The sequence below is a fragment of the Lepidochelys kempii genome, chromosome 4, assembly GCF_965140285.1.
Source record: "Lepidochelys kempii isolate rLepKem1 chromosome 4, rLepKem1.hap1, whole genome shotgun sequence".
NCBI lineage: Eukaryota > Metazoa > Chordata > Testudines > Cheloniidae > Lepidochelys > Lepidochelys kempii.
The window spans coordinates 54017087-54035002 of NC_136383.1; the positions used below are offsets into that span (position 1 = coordinate 54017087).

Here is a 17916-nt window from a genome sequence, read left to right on the forward strand (position 1 = left end):
CAGCAAACGTAATAACCTCTTTTCATCAACTTCAGACTGCATATAACATGGAAGAGGCCCCAAATTCAACCATATATTGTACTGCCCTCTTCAATGTGAGTCATAAACAGGACTGCCTTCTCAGAAACGTCAGTCTTTACCAAGACAAAAGGAAAAGACAATGTAAAATGTATGACATATACTAAGGTCAGATGGGCACTGGTCATGAAAAGTAACACTGATAGCAAAAACATCGTCAACCAGAAGTCCTTTCAGATCACTGCATTGGCTTCAGAAGTTTATCTAACACCTTTACCATCATTAATGACGGTCATGATGTGGAAGGTCAATCAGTCTGACATTTCATTTTCTAACTGTAGCAGAAACAATTCCCCCGGGGGGAGGGGAGGGGAGAGGGGAATGGAAATTGAATTAGTTTTTCATTGAGGGAATTGTGTCATTACAAAATCAGGAAAATGGGTGAAACTGATGAAAAATCCTCTTTTCCTTCCAACATATATGCTTTTAAAAGCTTAACTGATCACTGCTGACAAATTGGACAATCAATCATCTGAGTAACAAAAAATGTCATTCTCTTTGCCTTATTCTAAAAAAGTATTGTATGTCTTAAAAAAAGAGAGTATGTATCCATTCCCAACACAGAACCTGAAACTGTTCTCTGTTCTTCTTGCATGTTTCAATTTATTTTAACTTTATTGTATGGACGGGATTTCTTCTTTAAAATATCTTCACTACAACCATAAGGGAGAGATACGTATGTGCCATAAGGAATTTACATCAACTACTCTCCTAATTCAGTTCCATGTACCTCACCATCATTTTTAGCTCATTTATATTGCTCGTTACATTTATTTTGGGTGCTATGAAATCCAATCTGCATCTATTTCTGTATGTCTGAGTGACTACTGTATTTGGAAAATAGAATGCACTTATCTTCTAATAAAAGCCAGTGCAGGTTTATTTGTTCCTTGCAATTCAGTTTGTTATGATAAACTTCAGAGAAAATCCTACTCAAAACCAATCTAGGCTACTCATACATACCTTTTGGACCATTCTGGGCAGTGTACAGATTTAATGCTTGCTTTATCTGTCAGTGTGACACTTTCCTTTACGAGTCCTGGTGAAATGGTGACTTCTCTTTCACAGAAAGAAGGCAATAATACAATTAGGGATTTGCACAGAGATTAATATTAATATTCTCCATCCAGAAGTTCGAGGTTAATAAAAATGAATTTGCCTTACGGTTACATTTTTCACTCTGGGCTTCAGCAACCCTTTCAATTTTCCAGCCAAAAAGCTACACAAAAAATAATATACGAACTGTTAAGCCAGTGAGCAGATACACCAGTAGAGGGAGGTAAAAATACAGCCCAAACTAGCTCAGATCAAGTCCCTTTCCTCAGGGCTAGCTTTATCGATACAAAAAGATCAGAACACTTGGTTTCAGCCACTTTTCCAGCTTTCAGCAAGCTAGTAAGGGAGAGGACACACCCTTTCCCCTAGACAGCTGCAGCCCCTTCCCCTTTGCTTTTACAACCTCACTGCAGCTCACTTACATGATAGACAGTGAACCTGGGCTGTGCTTGAAACCCCTTACATACTGGGACTTAAGGAGAGCTTTATACCTTGTCTCACACACACAAATAAGAGGTGAAAAGATTCCATGTAGGAGCTCTCCCTGTTTATCTTGTATCCAGTAGCATTTTGTGGCATCAGTCTAGTCAGCATATTGAGCTGCCCGTAATGGAGTTGACTATAACTCCCAACAACCAATGTGGCAAATTTTAACTGAGGTCTAACTCAGAAGCCATTAGAAGAAAGGTATGAAAGTCTTCTCCCCACCCTCTCATAAGGTACTATTTTTTAAAAAACCGTCTTCTGCCAGCCCACCCTCACTAGTAGCTGATGGGATTTGTTTTTAATTAACTTCCTCCTAGGCGGACTGAGCTGTTGTAGAAGACAGCTGTGCACAAGATAGAAGACGGGGTGAGGAGGAGAGAGTCCCAAATTAACTTTTAAAATAAATGTCTGGGACAGGTCTCCATTTGTTAGTAAAAACAGAAAAGTTGTTTTAAAAATCTGTCTTACTACTTTATGTTTAGCTTGTATTCAGGTAAATTTCATATTTAGGAAGGAGTACAACTAAACCCTGACATTAAATTTCCACAAATATTCTGATATAAAAAAATCAAGACAAAATTTGGGCTTCATCATATTTAGACCCACATATAAATAAGAGCCCAATACAATACAACGAGTATTTGTAAACCAAAGGCTCCTTCTATCAAGAGCCACACGGCTGGTAATTTAATATATGACACATCTGTAGCACTCAACTTAATGACAGTGTAGAAAGTTCCATTTGTAATATCTCCATTCATTTTATGTATTTATATTAAAATCCTAATGACAGTAAAACATTTGTGACTAATTATTTTACTTCTTGTAAAGTTGGTTTTGGTGGAGTAAGTGCTAGGTTTCTTACTGCGTCTATGACATGGACTTTGGAGAGATGAAAAATGTTACCACGGTTCAAAAGTGCATTCAGTATGAAAGAGTGAAAAAGTCAAAGCCCACGTGCTTTGTTTCCCACACAGAAGGAAACAGTTATCTTTTGCTGTTTTGCCCTGGATTTGGTGTTTGTGAAATTTATTAACACAGTCGTTGGCTTGCTGGGTTTAATGATTGGGATCCAGAGTAGGTTTATTTTGAATGAAACCAGGAAGGTATTTGTTGAATTTACTTTGTTCTTGTGTTGGTTACCCAATGTTGATCTTGCTTTAGAAAGGAACAAACGCAAAAAGGGATATTACACAAAATGAAAATATACATTTTTGCTTGTGTGGGAGGAATGTACAGTGTGAGAGGAGAAAGGCTGTGCCAATTAAAATTAGCCCATAATAAAACAAGAGTCACAATGTTTCAGTTATAAAACAAGTACTCTTCCACACAGTCATTAAACATAGACCAGACTTTGGGTTTCTATAGCATCTTTCATCCTGAGGGTCCCTTGAAGTGTTTACAAAGTAATTAGTGAGTGCAGTGACTCTGCAGTCAAAGAGAGCAGCCATTGTGCGCTCAACATTAGTTCCAGGCATATAGCATCTGTCATACTGCGGAAAGGAGTAATAGCCAGAACATCACGAGTTTCACATATACTTCAAAGAGATCTTTAAATTCTGCCTGGAAGGCCACCAAACAGTGACTGCTAAACAACAAAAAAGGGCTTGGTTTCATTATTTTACCCAAAGGACTTTGCCAGTGTCTGAATTAGAGATGGGCTTGGGCTGCACAGCTTTGATCCAGACCTGAATGTTCTCAAAGAGCATGGGATGGTCATAGCTAGGGTTTTGTTCAATCTTCTACAAAAAAAAATGGTTAACTTGAACCCACGAAATTACAGGCCAGAGGTGAGAAAGCTACCTTATAACCCACATCATTATTATTTTCTCCCTCTTTTATGGATGGCTACAAGTACTGTAAATAGAGAATCTAGGCCACATATAGACTATTAATTTCATAAACACCCTCATGCTGTGAGTTTCTCTTTTGTGCAATCATTTTGAAGTGTTCATTGTTCTGCACAGTTACACATTACCATGCCCTGAAAATTCTTTCAAAATGGAAAGATTTGTTTGGCTGCTGAGATCATGTTAGTTACAGTGACTATAATGGATAACAGGAGACAGTCATTATTACAATATCAGAGACCTGCAACACATGGAATTCTTAGTGACCGTGACATCCCTGCTAGGGAACACATATGCATTACATGCAAACCTATCTGGTAGCAGCCCTAGAAAAAGTGACAACGGAAATGTACTATAGAGACAGAATATAATAGAATAACTTAGAATCATACGCATCCTAGCTGGTTATAGCCCCAGAAAGGGAGCCAGGGATCTGGAACACCATTCCCTCTGCTCGCTATGTGCAATTCAAGCTGTCCATCAAGGCAGTTGGAGAATGCGTGTCCAGCAATGTAACTGTCTATGCTTCAGTTAGGCACATGATCATGGGAATTTAAAGATATGATGAGATAAAGAACAATGTGATGCAATGTGCTAAAGCCAGAACCACTGAAATATAGTTTGATGCTAAATTAAGTTGAACAAATGCTGTTAAATCTGTGTCTCTAGGAAGAAATATGCCAAACGTGCCCGCTTCTACAGTAATCCAAGTGAACTGGCTTTCCTAGAACAGCTTTCTACAAGCTGTAATGAGTCATCTGTCTCCTGCTACTAGAGAGTAACAAGGCTAGCTGACAAATCCTCTCTCTTCTAAAGGGCAGCAATGTAGAGAAAGCGTACCATATAACAGATACCTTAAATAAGTTTTCTGTTTATGAAAAATCATAACTGCATATGAAGGCGACAAGGAACCAGGAGCCATTATAACTCAAACTGATTGACCACTCTGCCATAGGGAATTTCCTGCAAATCCAGGGCTTGTCACAGAGGTCTGTTATGTCTGATTGATTATGTCAATATATTTTATTTTATCTATTTGGATTTATAGACAAAATAAAGAGGTACCTATAGAAATCTCTAGGCAACCCCAACACTGTGCTGCAGAACATGCCTTTGCATCTGCCTCCATAGGGAATATCCATAGGGACAAGCATTCAAAGAAAAAAAGGAATATTACTTACCTCATAGTAACTGGAGTTCTTTGAGATGTGATCCCTATGGGTTTTTGCTGTGGGTGCACATGTGCTCTATGCATCTGGGACTGGAAATGTTTCCAATAGCAGTATTCGTTGATTTGCACCTGTGCTCTTCATGTCATCGTGCTCTCAACTGCGGGCGTAAAGGGCGGCACAGACTGACTCTCCAGTTCTCACCCTACTGCAAATCTGAGAGGATCTGAGCAGAGGGGAAGGAGGACAGGACGTGAATACCCAAAGAGACCACACATCTTGAAGAACTCCAGTTACTGTAACGTAAGTAACCTTCCTTTCTTCTCTGAGTGCTGGTCCCTAAAGGTGTTTCACTGTGGGTGACTCCCAAGCAGTGTTCATTGAGGATGTGAGTGAGAGGATGTCTTCTGTATCAGTTCTCAGGACTGCTGAACCAAATCAAGCATCCCCAACTGAGTCTTGAACCAAGGCATAGTTCCCAATAAATGTGTGAATGAAGCCCCAGGTTAGGCCAGAGCCCTGTGTACCTTCAGTGAGTGGTGTTTCCTGTCCTCTCTAATATTATGAGGTTACAGGTAGGTGAACTGTTTGGTTCAAGTGAAAGTCAGAAAGAACTTTGTGGATAAATTTGGAATGCAATCTGAGAGATACTTTATGTCCTTGGAAGATCATATAAGGTGGGTCCGCCCTAAGGGCCCTGAGCTCACCTACTCTTCTGGCCAAGGTGATAGCTGTTAGAAAGACCACCTTTACTGATAAGTGCAAGAGGAGGCAGGAGGCTAAGTGTTCAAATGGCAGGTTCATAAGTTCTGGCAGTACCAGGTTCAGACCTCAAGCAGGAGTAGGTCTTGCTACTGACAGGAATGTCCTGACAGTGCCTTTTTAGAACTTTACTGTGGGGCAGAAAACTGAGCAGTTCTCCACTAGAGGATGAAATGCACTAATAGCGGCTAATGTACTATAATGAACTTATAACAGGTAAGCCCGATGACTTCAAGGAGAGGAGACATACAAGATAAGAGGAATCCTGGACTCCTTAGGAAGCAATGATGCTTTTGTCAGATGGCGAATCTATTCCATTTGGCAACATAAAACTTTCTTGTAGAGTTTCCTGCTATTGAGAAGGATGCATTGGACCTCCTCTGAGCACAATCTCTCTTAAGTCTCTTGCCCAGGCAAAAACCAGACTGCCAGGGGGATGGTTGGTTTTGTCTCCAGTCTTTGACAGTAGGTCCAGAAATGGCTGTAGGTGAATGCACAAGAAGGAGGTCAGCTGCAGAGCCATGGTGAATCAGAACTGTTGCAGCCACCATGGTGCTATTATGATCACTGTTGCCTTGTCTCACTTGATAGTTCAGAGGATGTGAGGCAGGAGAGGGATGGGACAGAAGACATACATCAATGGTTCTGACCATTGCACAAGAAAGGTTGTGCCCCTGACTGGATTGTGGGAGCAGTTTCTGTACTTCCTTAATGTGTGATTGAGTCTGTGATAGAGTGGCATTCTTCATGGAGGGAATGGTTTGGAGGAAGTACATTAACATATGAATTGAGGAATATAAAGCAAAGTTTCTATCTTGTCCCATTACTGGAGCTGATGGTCACCTCATTCATGACTTTTTTTTCAGTTACAGTTTCAGCTTTGCCCCGCCCCTGATGTCAAGTAATCAGTTCTTCTTTTAGTGCTGTTGCCTAGAAATGTAATGCCTGGCTTGAAAAATAGTTTAAAAAAGAAGAGATTTACACTGTAAGGTCTCCATTTTGAAGAACATGAAACCCATACAGTCTGAATGGCTTACTTATCATATTAAAGATATGTTGCTAAAGCGGTGAGATTTTTGAACTATAGCTGCAGAAAAAAAAAAGCAATACAGGAAGAATGGAGAGAGAGGAAAGAAGGGTATATATTATGAAAAATGGCACTCCATCACAGACTTAATCAGATAATTACACAGTCTAATTAATGGTCCTGTACTTGTATAAGTGTCTTTGTTACACAATTTACCATAGTTGCACCAGTGTAAATGTTTCATTGATTTCATCAGTCAAGTTGTCCGATTTGAATAGAGTTATAATTGACATAAGGGCAAATGGATGGGACTATCAAAATACAAATTCCTCCAGAATATTATTTGATTTTTAACTAAAAAAATAAATAAAAACAAGTTGCAATGCTGGTAAAAACAGGAAAATTTAAATTGATTAAATATAGGACTAATGGACACTAATATAGAGGAAGTAAGGTCAATAAGGAGACAAAGGCTATTAGAGAACAAGAGTGGAAGGTTATTGATGGTGAGACAGATACATTTTCCAGGAATGAGCTGGGAATTGGTTTTGTTTATTCGTTTTTGTTTTGTTTTGTTTTTTTGATACTTTAGGGCAAATTTAGTCATGGCACAAATGACCAAAACTCAAGTAATTAGAACTACTGGAAAAAGCCCAGATAGATTTTTTTTGTAATTTTGGGATGCAATTTATCTAATCTATCTAGGTATTTATACCATATTCAACACCCTGGTTTCCACCTCACAACAAGTATTTCCAAAAAGGGTGGGGGCAATAAACAAGAGGGTCCCAATATTTAAGAATGGATGAGGGAAGACGTAGGTCACAAGACTTCAACTGTGATGAATGGATGATAAAATAATATGTATTTCATTGAACTAGAAATGGGTGATAAAATAGTAATAAAATAATGTATATTTCAGAACTACTCATAGATAAAGACTGGGCCTCAAAAACTGTAGTTGAATTCTTTGACTATATTGCTGAACTGACTGGAAAAGTTGAAACTGTGGAAATCACTTATCTGTATTTCAGAAGAGCAATTTGATTTACAAATGAGACAGCAAGGTAGTGGAGAACTATTAAAATAGATTAAAAATTGTCTCAGGGTCAAGAAAGTCAACAGAAGATTAAAATTTTAATCTATCTAGAGATATAGACCTAGGTATACAGTTCCATACAGAACTACACTATACTTATCAATGGAAGTCAGTCTCAAAAGGCATGAAATAGAGATGTCCTCTTCTTCCCATTTGCTCATTCTGAATAACTTCATATCTTCTTTGTAATTTGTTAGGCAAATCAGTGATTTTTTTTAAAGTCATAATTTCTGAATTGTTTCATGTCCAAGTGATCTTCTCTGAGATCTTGTCCTGTCCGACAAGTGAATGAAGGAAGTGAACCACTGGCTAGGCAAGTGGTGTAATGTAAAGGGTTTTGGTTTTGTGGAACATTGGTCCACCTTCTGTGAGGAGAGGGGGCTTGTACGGAAGCGGAGTGGCCTCCAACTGAACCGGAAGGGGAGGGACCACTCTCTGATCCCTGCTGGGCAGAGCCAGGCTGAGCTTGCCCCTCCCACTGGAAGCTAAGAGGCGGGACAGGAAATATAAAAGGCGGAGCCTCTAACTCAGTTGAGTCTAAACCAGGGAAGGGAGCAGACAGCTCCAGGCCACTGCAGATCCCTGGAGCTGAACCTGCACTATGCCATGCCCTGCTCCTGGAGGAGACTGACCCGGTGAAGGTGAAAAGTTGCCAGGACTGCTGCTCACAGTATACCCCAAAGAGACAGGGGACAATCCCAAGCCACAGGTACATTACGGTGGACGAGTAGGAAGTAGCCCAGGGACAGCAGGCTACAGGTAGGTTGTGTTGCTGCCTGAACATTGGTCAGTGTGTTGTGGTAGGATCCCCACTGACCCAGTGATTAAACCTTCTGCCACTGTTATGGCCCTGGGCTGGGATCCGGTAGAGTATGATGGGCCCACGTCCCTCCAATGCCCGGCAGCCAACCCCCGCCCCAGGGTGGCAGCCTCCCTACCTTAGGCCAAGGGGCCTGCGTTTGTCTGCTGTCTACCTGAGCCAAAATATCAGATGATAGACTGCCTACTGCTCAGCCCTGCATAAAAGGTTCAGAGACCCCTGGACCTCTAAACAGACTCTGTCTTGCCTGAGAGTCTGAGCTCTACAACTATTTGTTTGCTTTGTCCTGCCTAGGGACTTGAAACCGAAGACTGTTTATCTCCCCTGATCTGCCTGAGGGCCTGGGCTCCTTAAGACTGCTGGATTGTGCTGTTCTGCCAAAGGGCCAGAGCTCTAATCACTGATAGGGAAAAGTGCCCCAGAGACGTAATGAAGCGGAGTGGCCTCCAATCGAGCCAGAGGGGTGGGACCACTGCTAACCCACTACAGATCTGGATAGTTTGTTTGGCCTCCCCCTCAGAAGAAGCGGAACCAAACTCCTCAGGGACAGGCTGTCTAGAAGTAGTCAAAAGGTGTTAAAGTAATAGCAAAGGGTAGGGTAAAAAGAGGAAAGATATGAACACTACACACAAAACTGAGATTTTGAAAACAAAATTAATCAAGGAACCAGAGGACATGAAGAGAAGAAATTCTTGAATTGCCTATTCTGAGTCTGGGGAACAAACAGAGGAATTGGAATTGCTCATTTATGAGAATAAATTCAATTTAGTTGATATTACTGAAATGTGGTGGGACAAGTCACACTACAGGAATGTTAAAATCAATGGTTATAACCTATTTAGGAAGGATCAAGTGGGCAGAAGAGGAAAGGGACTAGAACTATGTAAAAAATGGTATTATCTGTTCCAAAGTCACTGATAACTCAGAAGAAAATGATCTTGAATGCTTATGGATCAATGTCCTAACCAATAAGACGCAAGATGGGGTATTAGTTGGTGTCTGTTACAGATCACCATATCATGCTAGGGAAAAGGATAACAGTGTCTTTACGCACTTAACTATAAGGTGTAGGGGGAAAAAATTGTTGTAATCAAGTGACATGTGGAGGTCTCATTCTACCAGTACTAAAACATCCTTGGAATTTCTAAAGACTATAGATGCAATTTCCTACCTCAAAGTGTAGCAATCAACCCAGAGGAATTCTTTATTAGACCTTGTCTTAACAGAGAGGAACCGATCACAGAACTGAAAACTAATGGTAGCTTAGATACACGTGATCGTGACTTGATCACATTTATAATGTACAAGCTGACTATACACACGCCCACACCTGGTGCTTTAATAGTACCAATTTCACAAAAGTGAAAACAGGAGCCAAATCAGCTGGGAGGAAGAATTTAATCAGAAAAATGTGAATGATCATTGGGAATCATTGAAGAACACCTTACTAGATACCCCAAAAGCCACAATCAAGGAAGAATGCCATATGGGTTAAAAACTAAGTGAAAGGCAGCTATACAAAACAGAAAAATAATATTTACCAAATGGAAAGAAGGGGAAATTGATAGTAATGAATATAAACCGAAAGTTGGTAATTGTAGAAAACTGATAAGGAAAGCAAAAAGACAAGAAACAAATTTAGCAGAATTGAGGACAGTAAGGAGGAATTTTTAAAATACTGTAAGAACAGAAAGAACCCTGACAATGTTATTGGTTCAATACTAGATGGAAATGGTAGAATTATCAATAAAATTATATTATCAATAATATTGCAGAAGTATTCAGTACATTTTTCTGTTCTGTATTGGGGAAAAAAACATGACAGTCTCCTCAGAGAGTGATAAAGCTCTTTCCATTTCACTAGAATCTCTGGAGGATGTTAAACAGAAGCTGCTAAAGCTAGACATTTTTACATCAGCAGCTCCAGATAATAGTTTTAAAAGAACTGGCTGAAGAGCTCACTGGACCAAGATTTTTAATAAGTCTTGGCGCACTGGAGAAGTTCCAGAAGACCGAAAGAAAGCTAATGTGCCAATTTTCAAAATGGGTAAATGAGATGACCTGGGTAATTATATGCCTGTCAGCCTGACATCAATCCCAGACAAGATAATGAAGAGGCTGATATGGGACTCAATTAATTAACAGCTAAAGGAGAACAATGTAATTAATGCATATCAACATGAGTTTATGGAAAATAGTTCCTGTCAAGCTAACTTGATTTTTTTTTGAGGGGGTGAGATTACAAGTTTGGTTGATAAAGGCATTAGTGTTACTAGACTTCTGTAAGGCATTTGACTTTGTACAACATGACACTTTGATTAAAAATCTTGAAAAATAAAATTAACATGGCATACACATTACATGGATTAAAATCTGGCTAACTGATGGGTCTCAAAATGTAACTGCAATGGTGAATCATCATCGAATGGATACGTTTCTAGTGGGGTCCCAGAGGGATCTATTCTTGGCCCTGTGCTATTTAAAATAAATAAAATCACCACTGATAAAATCTGCAGATGACACAAAAATTTTGGGGCGTGGTAAATAATGAAGAGGACAGAGCAATAATGATTTGGGGAAATCTGGACTGCTTGGTAAACAGGGCCCAAATAAACAATATGTGTTTTAATACAGCTAAATGTAAATGTCCATATCTAGGAACAAAGAACGTAGGCCATACTTACAGAATGGGGGGTCTGTTATGGGGGAAGCAGTGACTCTCTAAAAGATTTGTGGCTTGCAGTAGATAATCATCGGAACATGGACTCCCAATATAATGCTGTGGCCAAACGATGCATAAACAAGGGAATCCTGAGAGTAGTAGAGAGATTATTTTACCTCTGTATTTGGCACTCGTGCAACCTCTGCTAGAATCCTCTGTTCAGTTCTAGTGCCCATAATTCAAGAAGAATGTTGATAAATTGGAGAGGGTTCACAGAAGAGCCACAAGAACGATTAAAGGGTTAGAAAACATGCCTTATAGTGACAGACTCAAAAAGCTCATTTTATTTAGTTTAACAAAGAGGAGGTTAAGTTATGACTTGCTTACAGTCTAAGTATATTCATGGGGAACAAATATTTAATAGTGGGTTCTTTAATCTAGCAGAGAAATGTATCAGAGTAACAGCCGTGTTAGTCTGTATTCGCAAAAAGAAAAGGAGTACTTGTGGCACCTTAGAGACTAACCAATTTATTTGAGCATAAGCTTTCGTGAGCTACAGCTCACTTCATCGGATGCATACTGTGGAAAATACAGTAGATGTTTTTATACACACAAATCATGAAAAAATGGGTGTTTATCACTACAAAAGGTTTTCTCTCCCCCCACCCCACTCTCCTGCTGGTAATAGCTTATGTAAAGTGATCACTCTCCTTACAATGTGTATGATAATCAAGGTGGGCCATTTCCAGCACAAATCCAGGTTTCCCCCCCACCCCCTCCCCCCAAACAAACCCACTCTCCTGTTGGTGTGTGTGTGGGGGGGAGAAAACCTGGGTTTGTGCTGGAAATGGCCCACCTTGATTATCATACACATTGTAAGGAGAGTGATCACTTTACATAAGCTATTACCAGCAGGAGAGTGGGGTGGGGGGAGAGAAAACCTTTTGTAGTGATAAACACCCATTTTTTCATGATTTGTGTATATAAAAACATCTTCTGTATTTTCCACAGTATGCATCCGATGAAATGAGATGTAGCTCACGAAAGCTTATGCTCAAATAAATTGGTTAGTCTCTAAGGTGCCACGAGTACTCCTTTTCTTTCAGAGAAATGTAAAACACTATCCAATGACTGGAAGTTGAAGCTAGACAAATTCAGCAAAAGAGATTAACTACCGGAATAATTTACCAAGAGTTGTAGTGGAGTCTCCATCATAGACTGTTTTAAAGTCAAAACTGGATGTATTCCTAAAAGATATACTCTATGAATAATTTAGGGAAGTTCAAAGGCTTGTGTTATAGATGATCACAATGGTCCCTTCTGATCCTGGAACCTATGAATGTCTGCATCTCTCACAGTTATATATATATCAAGCCGCAGTGACATGGAAGAGTTTAATTGAGAACTGAGTTTCAACCTCCTCCCACCTATTACTCTTCTTATTTCCAAATCAAGTACAGTGGAATCTGTTTAAAATTCTCTATTTATTGTTAAATAAAATGAGATTCTCTCTCAGATAGGTTTAATTAATTAAAATGTGAAAAGTGGAGTCTCTTTACAGTGATTCTGTGCAACACTGTGTTTTTTTAGTTTTCTTAAAATGTATTGTGTGTGAGACTAGTACTAATTTTTTGTGAAAACTGTGTGTGATATTGGATTGATAGCTCTTAACAATAAAGGTCTCAATGTACACAGAACAGTTGCTGATCACAGGTCATTATTTTCTTTATCAAAAATTATTTTATTTGGCTGATACCAACTCCACAGGAAGAGATGGGAATGTTCGATAAACAAAGGGAAAAGAAGAAAAAAAGTCCCCCAAACATTAGAATATAAGAACAGCCATACTGGTTCAGGCCAATCGTTCACCTCACCCAGTATCCTGTCTTCCAACAGCGGCCAGTGTCAGATGTGTCAGACGAATGAACAGAACACGGCAATTATCAAGTAATCCATCACTGTTGTTCAGTCCTGGCTTCTGGCAGTCAGACGCTTCGGAATGCCCAGAACAGGAGGTTGCATCCCTGACCTTCCTGGCTAAGAGGCATTGATGGACCTATTCTCCATGAACTCATCTAAATCTTTTTTTAACCCAGTTAAAAAACTTGGCCTTCAACACCCCTTGGCAACGAATTCCATGGGTTGACTGTATGTTGGGTGGAGAAATATTTCCTTATGTTAGTTTTAAACATGGTGACTATTAGCTTCATTGGGTGACCCCTTGTGCTATGTGATGGGGTAAATAACACTTCCCTATTCACTTTCCCCACAGCATTCATAATTTTATAAACCTCCATCATATCCCCCTTTAGTCCTTTCTTCTCTGAGCCGAACAGTACCAGTCTTTTTAATATTTCCCTATATAGAATTTGTTCCATGCCATACTAATAATTTTTGTTGCCCTTCTTTGTATCTTTTCCAACTTTAATATATCTTTTTTGAGATGGGGTATTCAAGGCATGTGGGTACCATGGTTTTGTATATTGGCATTATAATATTTTCTGTCTTATTATCTATTCCTTTCCTAATGGTTCCTAACATGGTTAGCTTTTTTGACTTCTGCTGCACATTGAGTAGATGTTTTCAGAGAACTATTCATGATGACTCCAAGATCTCTTTCTTGAGTGTTAACAGCTAATTTAGATCCAATCATTTTATATGTATAGTTGGGATTATTTTTCCCCACTGAGCATTACTATGCACTTATCAGCGTTGCACTTTATCTCCATTTTGTTGCCCAATCACCCAGTATGGAGAGATCCCTTTGTAACTTTTTGCAGTCAGCTTTGGACTTAACTATCTTGAGTAATTTTGTATTGCCTGCAAATTTTGCCATCTCATTATTCACTCCCCTTTCCAGATCATTTATGAATAGGTTGAACAGCACAGGTCCCAGTACAGATTCTTGAGGACCCCACTTTTTACCTCTTTCCATTGTGAAAACTGACCATTTATTCCTACCCTCTGTTTTCTATCTTTTAACCAGTTACTAATTCATAAGAGGACCTTCCTTCTTATCCCATGACTACTTATTTTGCTCAAGAACCTTTGGTGTGGGGCCTTCTTAAAGATATTTAGTTTAGGCATTACTTTTAAAGGATATTACATTTTCCCCTCAAAGTCATGACTCATCACAAATTATTAGCATGTTGACTGGATTGCAGTTCAGACAGCTATTGCAATTTCCGTCTTATTTCCTTGGTTGCCCAGCCAAAGTGGTGCAACATGACAGTAGCTCTTCTTTCATGTGATGTGGCTGCTGGTCTTTTTTCTCTGATGTTAATTCATTTCACTTTTAATTCTTAGGGCTTGCCTACATGAACATTTAGTTTGTGGAAAGCTTGGGTGTAAATCTACCCCATGTTAGCCTGCCGCAACTAAGTGTTCACATGGACACTGCTGCTGTCAACTAAAGGTATGTCTAAACAGCATTTTGGAGTGAGCATCCCAGCCCAGGTCAAAAGACTTAGGCAAGTGGGGCTTGTGCTACTGCCCTAAAAGTAGCTATATAGACAGTGCTTGTAAGTTGCACCTCAGTGCACTGCTGTCTCTTGTGCACTGCAGAATAAAAGAGGCCCTGCAACTCCTTGGCACACTCACTTCACAACACAGAGCATAGCAAGGTGGTGATGGCAAGCAGCTTCAGGGTACCTAGCTGCCACTCCACTGACCCCCACATGGAGGTGGAGGAGAGCTGACCCAATCTGAGAGGGTCCGGTTGTTTTCACACCTGACACGACCTGGACCTTAACTCTTGCAGTTGGTCTGTGGGAGTTCATTCCACAGACTCAGACCAATCTTCAAGAAAACTGTCTTCTGCACAGACTTGGATATAAATGGTTTAAACAGTTCCTTCCATGTGTATTTTACTTACCTTTATTAAATTTAATCTGCATTCACATTGCCTAATTGCCGAGTTTTCTTAGATCCTTCTGGATTTCCTCACAATCCTTCTGAGTCTTGATTAACCTAAATAATGTTGTGTTCTCAGCAAGTTTCACTATGCAGTTGCTCTTCCAACTCATTAATATATGGCACAGCCTTGTTTGTAAGTACATCTTTTTACTACAGCATCAATTTCCATACTAATTAGCCATTTTTACTCCTTGTACCCTATGTCTTGATCAGCTTCTACTCCATGACATGACTCTATTCCTCACTCTATAGTAGCAAGCTTTCTTATATCTATATTCAGAGGGACTTTATCCAAAGCTTTTTGAAAACACACTGAAACACGTACAGCAGCAGTTCTCAGCTGGGGATCCAGGACTCTCTGGGGGGCTGCAAGCAGGTTTCAGGGGGTTCACCAAGCAGGCATGGCGTTAGACTTGATAGGGCCCAGGGCAGAAAGCCCAAGCCTGAGCCCTGCCGTGCAAGGATGAAGCCAAAGTCTGAGCAGCTTAGCTTTACAGAGCACCGTGTGGCATAGGGCCCTGAGCAATTGCCCTGCTTGCTACCCTCTAATGCTGATCCGGACTCTTATATGCAGAAAAACAGTTGTGGCACAGGTGGGCCCTGGAGTTTTTGTAGCATGGGTTGGCGACGGGGACTCAGAGAGAAAAAGGTTAAGAACTTCTGAAGTACTGGACACAACTCTTATCAGGTAATGTCCTATCTTAAGAGACCAACCTAAAGTAGTCCCAAAGTACTGAGTACAATTCTGATCTGTCATTAGAACACCTTATTTAATCAGTCAATTTGTCCATTTATTGAGTGGTTGCTTAAAACAGATTTTGTTTAGAAGGAAGCTCCTGGGGGTAGATTTGACGATACCATGGATTATTTATTCATTCATTCCAGAACATCCACAATTTCCACCAGAAACAGAGAAGGACTACGACCTTCTACTAACAAAGAATGAATTATCAGCTCTCTGAGATTATACATTATATATAATTATTATTTTTATTTTTTTAAATCACTACCACATTGCTACTGTAAAGTTGTTTCAACATTTCGGTTCCAAATCTCATTTATCAAAGGGTTATTTGCTTGTGAAAAGTGATGAAAAATCTCATAAGATAGAGTTATTCCAAAAGTATGCAGTAAACAATGAAAAGGAAACTAGTATTTATGCATACCTATCCATACAAATTACATATTGATCCAACATATAGACTCCTTACAATATGACCAGTAAACAATATGCACTTTGTAACCAATATATTATATATAAATAACTAAATAAGTAGCCCTTATATGCTACATGTAAATGGTAACAATAAGGGACAAACCAATAGTTAAAAATAATTCCTGAGCAATCGCTTTCTGGATAACAACTTTTTTTTGACTATTGAAACTTATCTGATACAAAAACATACACTATGGTTCCAATTACCTCAGTTAAAACACTGACTCTTGAGAACAATCATAATTTAATTGCAATAATTCTGATAATATAAATCAAGACTTCATGCTGTGGTATGATTCTTCTGGTATGGTACAAGAATGTTGGCTCTACAGGCTATGTCTTCTGCAGTTCTGAGCACATCTTGAAAGATGCTGAGAGTTGCTATCTCCTAATGGGTATTGACAACACTCAGCATGCTATAGGAGGTGCTTATCACCTTTCAGGATAGGGTCCTAAATGAATGATATGGGTAAGAGAATTGTATTGGAAAGCTGAACCGTTCAGGCACATGAACTGCATATGTAGAAATTACAGGGAGTTTTCCTGTATTTTATGAGTTGGAAGGGCTTAGTCACCAATGAGGGAGTCAGAGGGCAATAATTATTTCTTATCAGACAGCTTTATACTTCCCTTAAATATAGGATGTGAAAAGAAATGCACTCAATTTATAATATTGAGCTACATCCTTTTTAGGTTCTTGCTTTGGGTGTTTTTCTTTGTTTTTTTTGAGAGAGTTGTTTAAAGGCTAATAACATAAGTGCTCAGGCAATTATGAAGAAACTTAACTTATTCTGTTTTTTTCTTTTTAAAAATATTCATTTTTTTGGTAGCTGAGTTATTTGTTTTTACACAGCAAACTAAGTTTTATTAAGGGTAGATATAGATGATTAAAGTACTGAATAAATATAGTACAGATAGGACTATATCTAGAATACCTAGTAAATATTTGTCTTTGTCTAGTCAAAAATTTGTCTAGTAAATATTGTCACAGGTCTTTTTATGCTGAACAAATTAAAAGTAATTAAATAGAAAAAAGGCCATACCTGGTGCTGATATCCTTCCATGAAGAGCAGTTTCATTGGGCAGGAGATCTTTTGAGTTGGAAATGAATGGCGATTGTCTAAATGTATCTTCAGAAAAGAACGGGCTGAGGGGGAAAGAGATTTTTTTTTAGTAAACAAAACACTGGCTAGCTAAAGAAGTAAGTGTGACAACTGATCCTAATACTTTTACAGCTCATGTTCAATTAAGTTTTTTTGGTGTATAAGGCTCCTACTGAAACAGATGCAGTATGTGATGCTCCATACAGCGGTCTTACTTCAGTGGCACCCCTACATCAAATTTCCTATCAAAGTGAAAACTCTCTCTCCAAAATGCTTTTAATGGCATCACTTCAGGATAATTTAGTGACAACCCAACATCAAGATATGTATCAGTAACTAAGAATTGATTTTTTTTTTTAAATTTGTACTCTTCTATCCAATCTGAACTTTATTGTGGGAGGCAGGGAAGGAGTGGGATTATTTTGATTATATCTCTTAATGAGAGCATTTAACTATCTAATCAGTTAAGATAATTAGGAATGGAATTCTAAACAAGTCATGAAATACCCTGTGTGGTTCTCTTTTAACGTGGTATTCTGCAACTCAGCTGAAGTTTAGTTGGCTTTCCTTGTATCCTTCCCTATCCTGGACAGTTTTATCAAATAATCAAATGCAGAAGCAGGAAAAAATTGTTATAACTGACCAGAATGGTGCCTTCTCAAAGACCGCAGAA

At 39.1% G+C, this 17916-nt stretch overlaps 1 protein-coding gene across 3 annotated transcripts in view; it reads right to left on the reverse strand.

The window, feature by feature from the left end:
• The window catches only part of ZNF827 (zinc finger protein 827), a 133783-nt gene that overhangs the window by 26060 nt on the left and 89807 nt on the right, over positions 1–17916 (reverse strand). For all 3 annotated transcript variants that reach the window (XR_012158582.2, XM_073341277.2, XM_073341279.2), the window contains exon 8: positions 17184–17287. Coding sequence is in view for 2 of the 3 variants with exons in the window: in XM_073341277.2 (XP_073197378.1) it covers positions 17184–17287 (104 nt within the window). In the remaining variant the exon portion in view is untranslated. The remainder of the gene's footprint in view (positions 1–17183; positions 17288–17916) is intronic.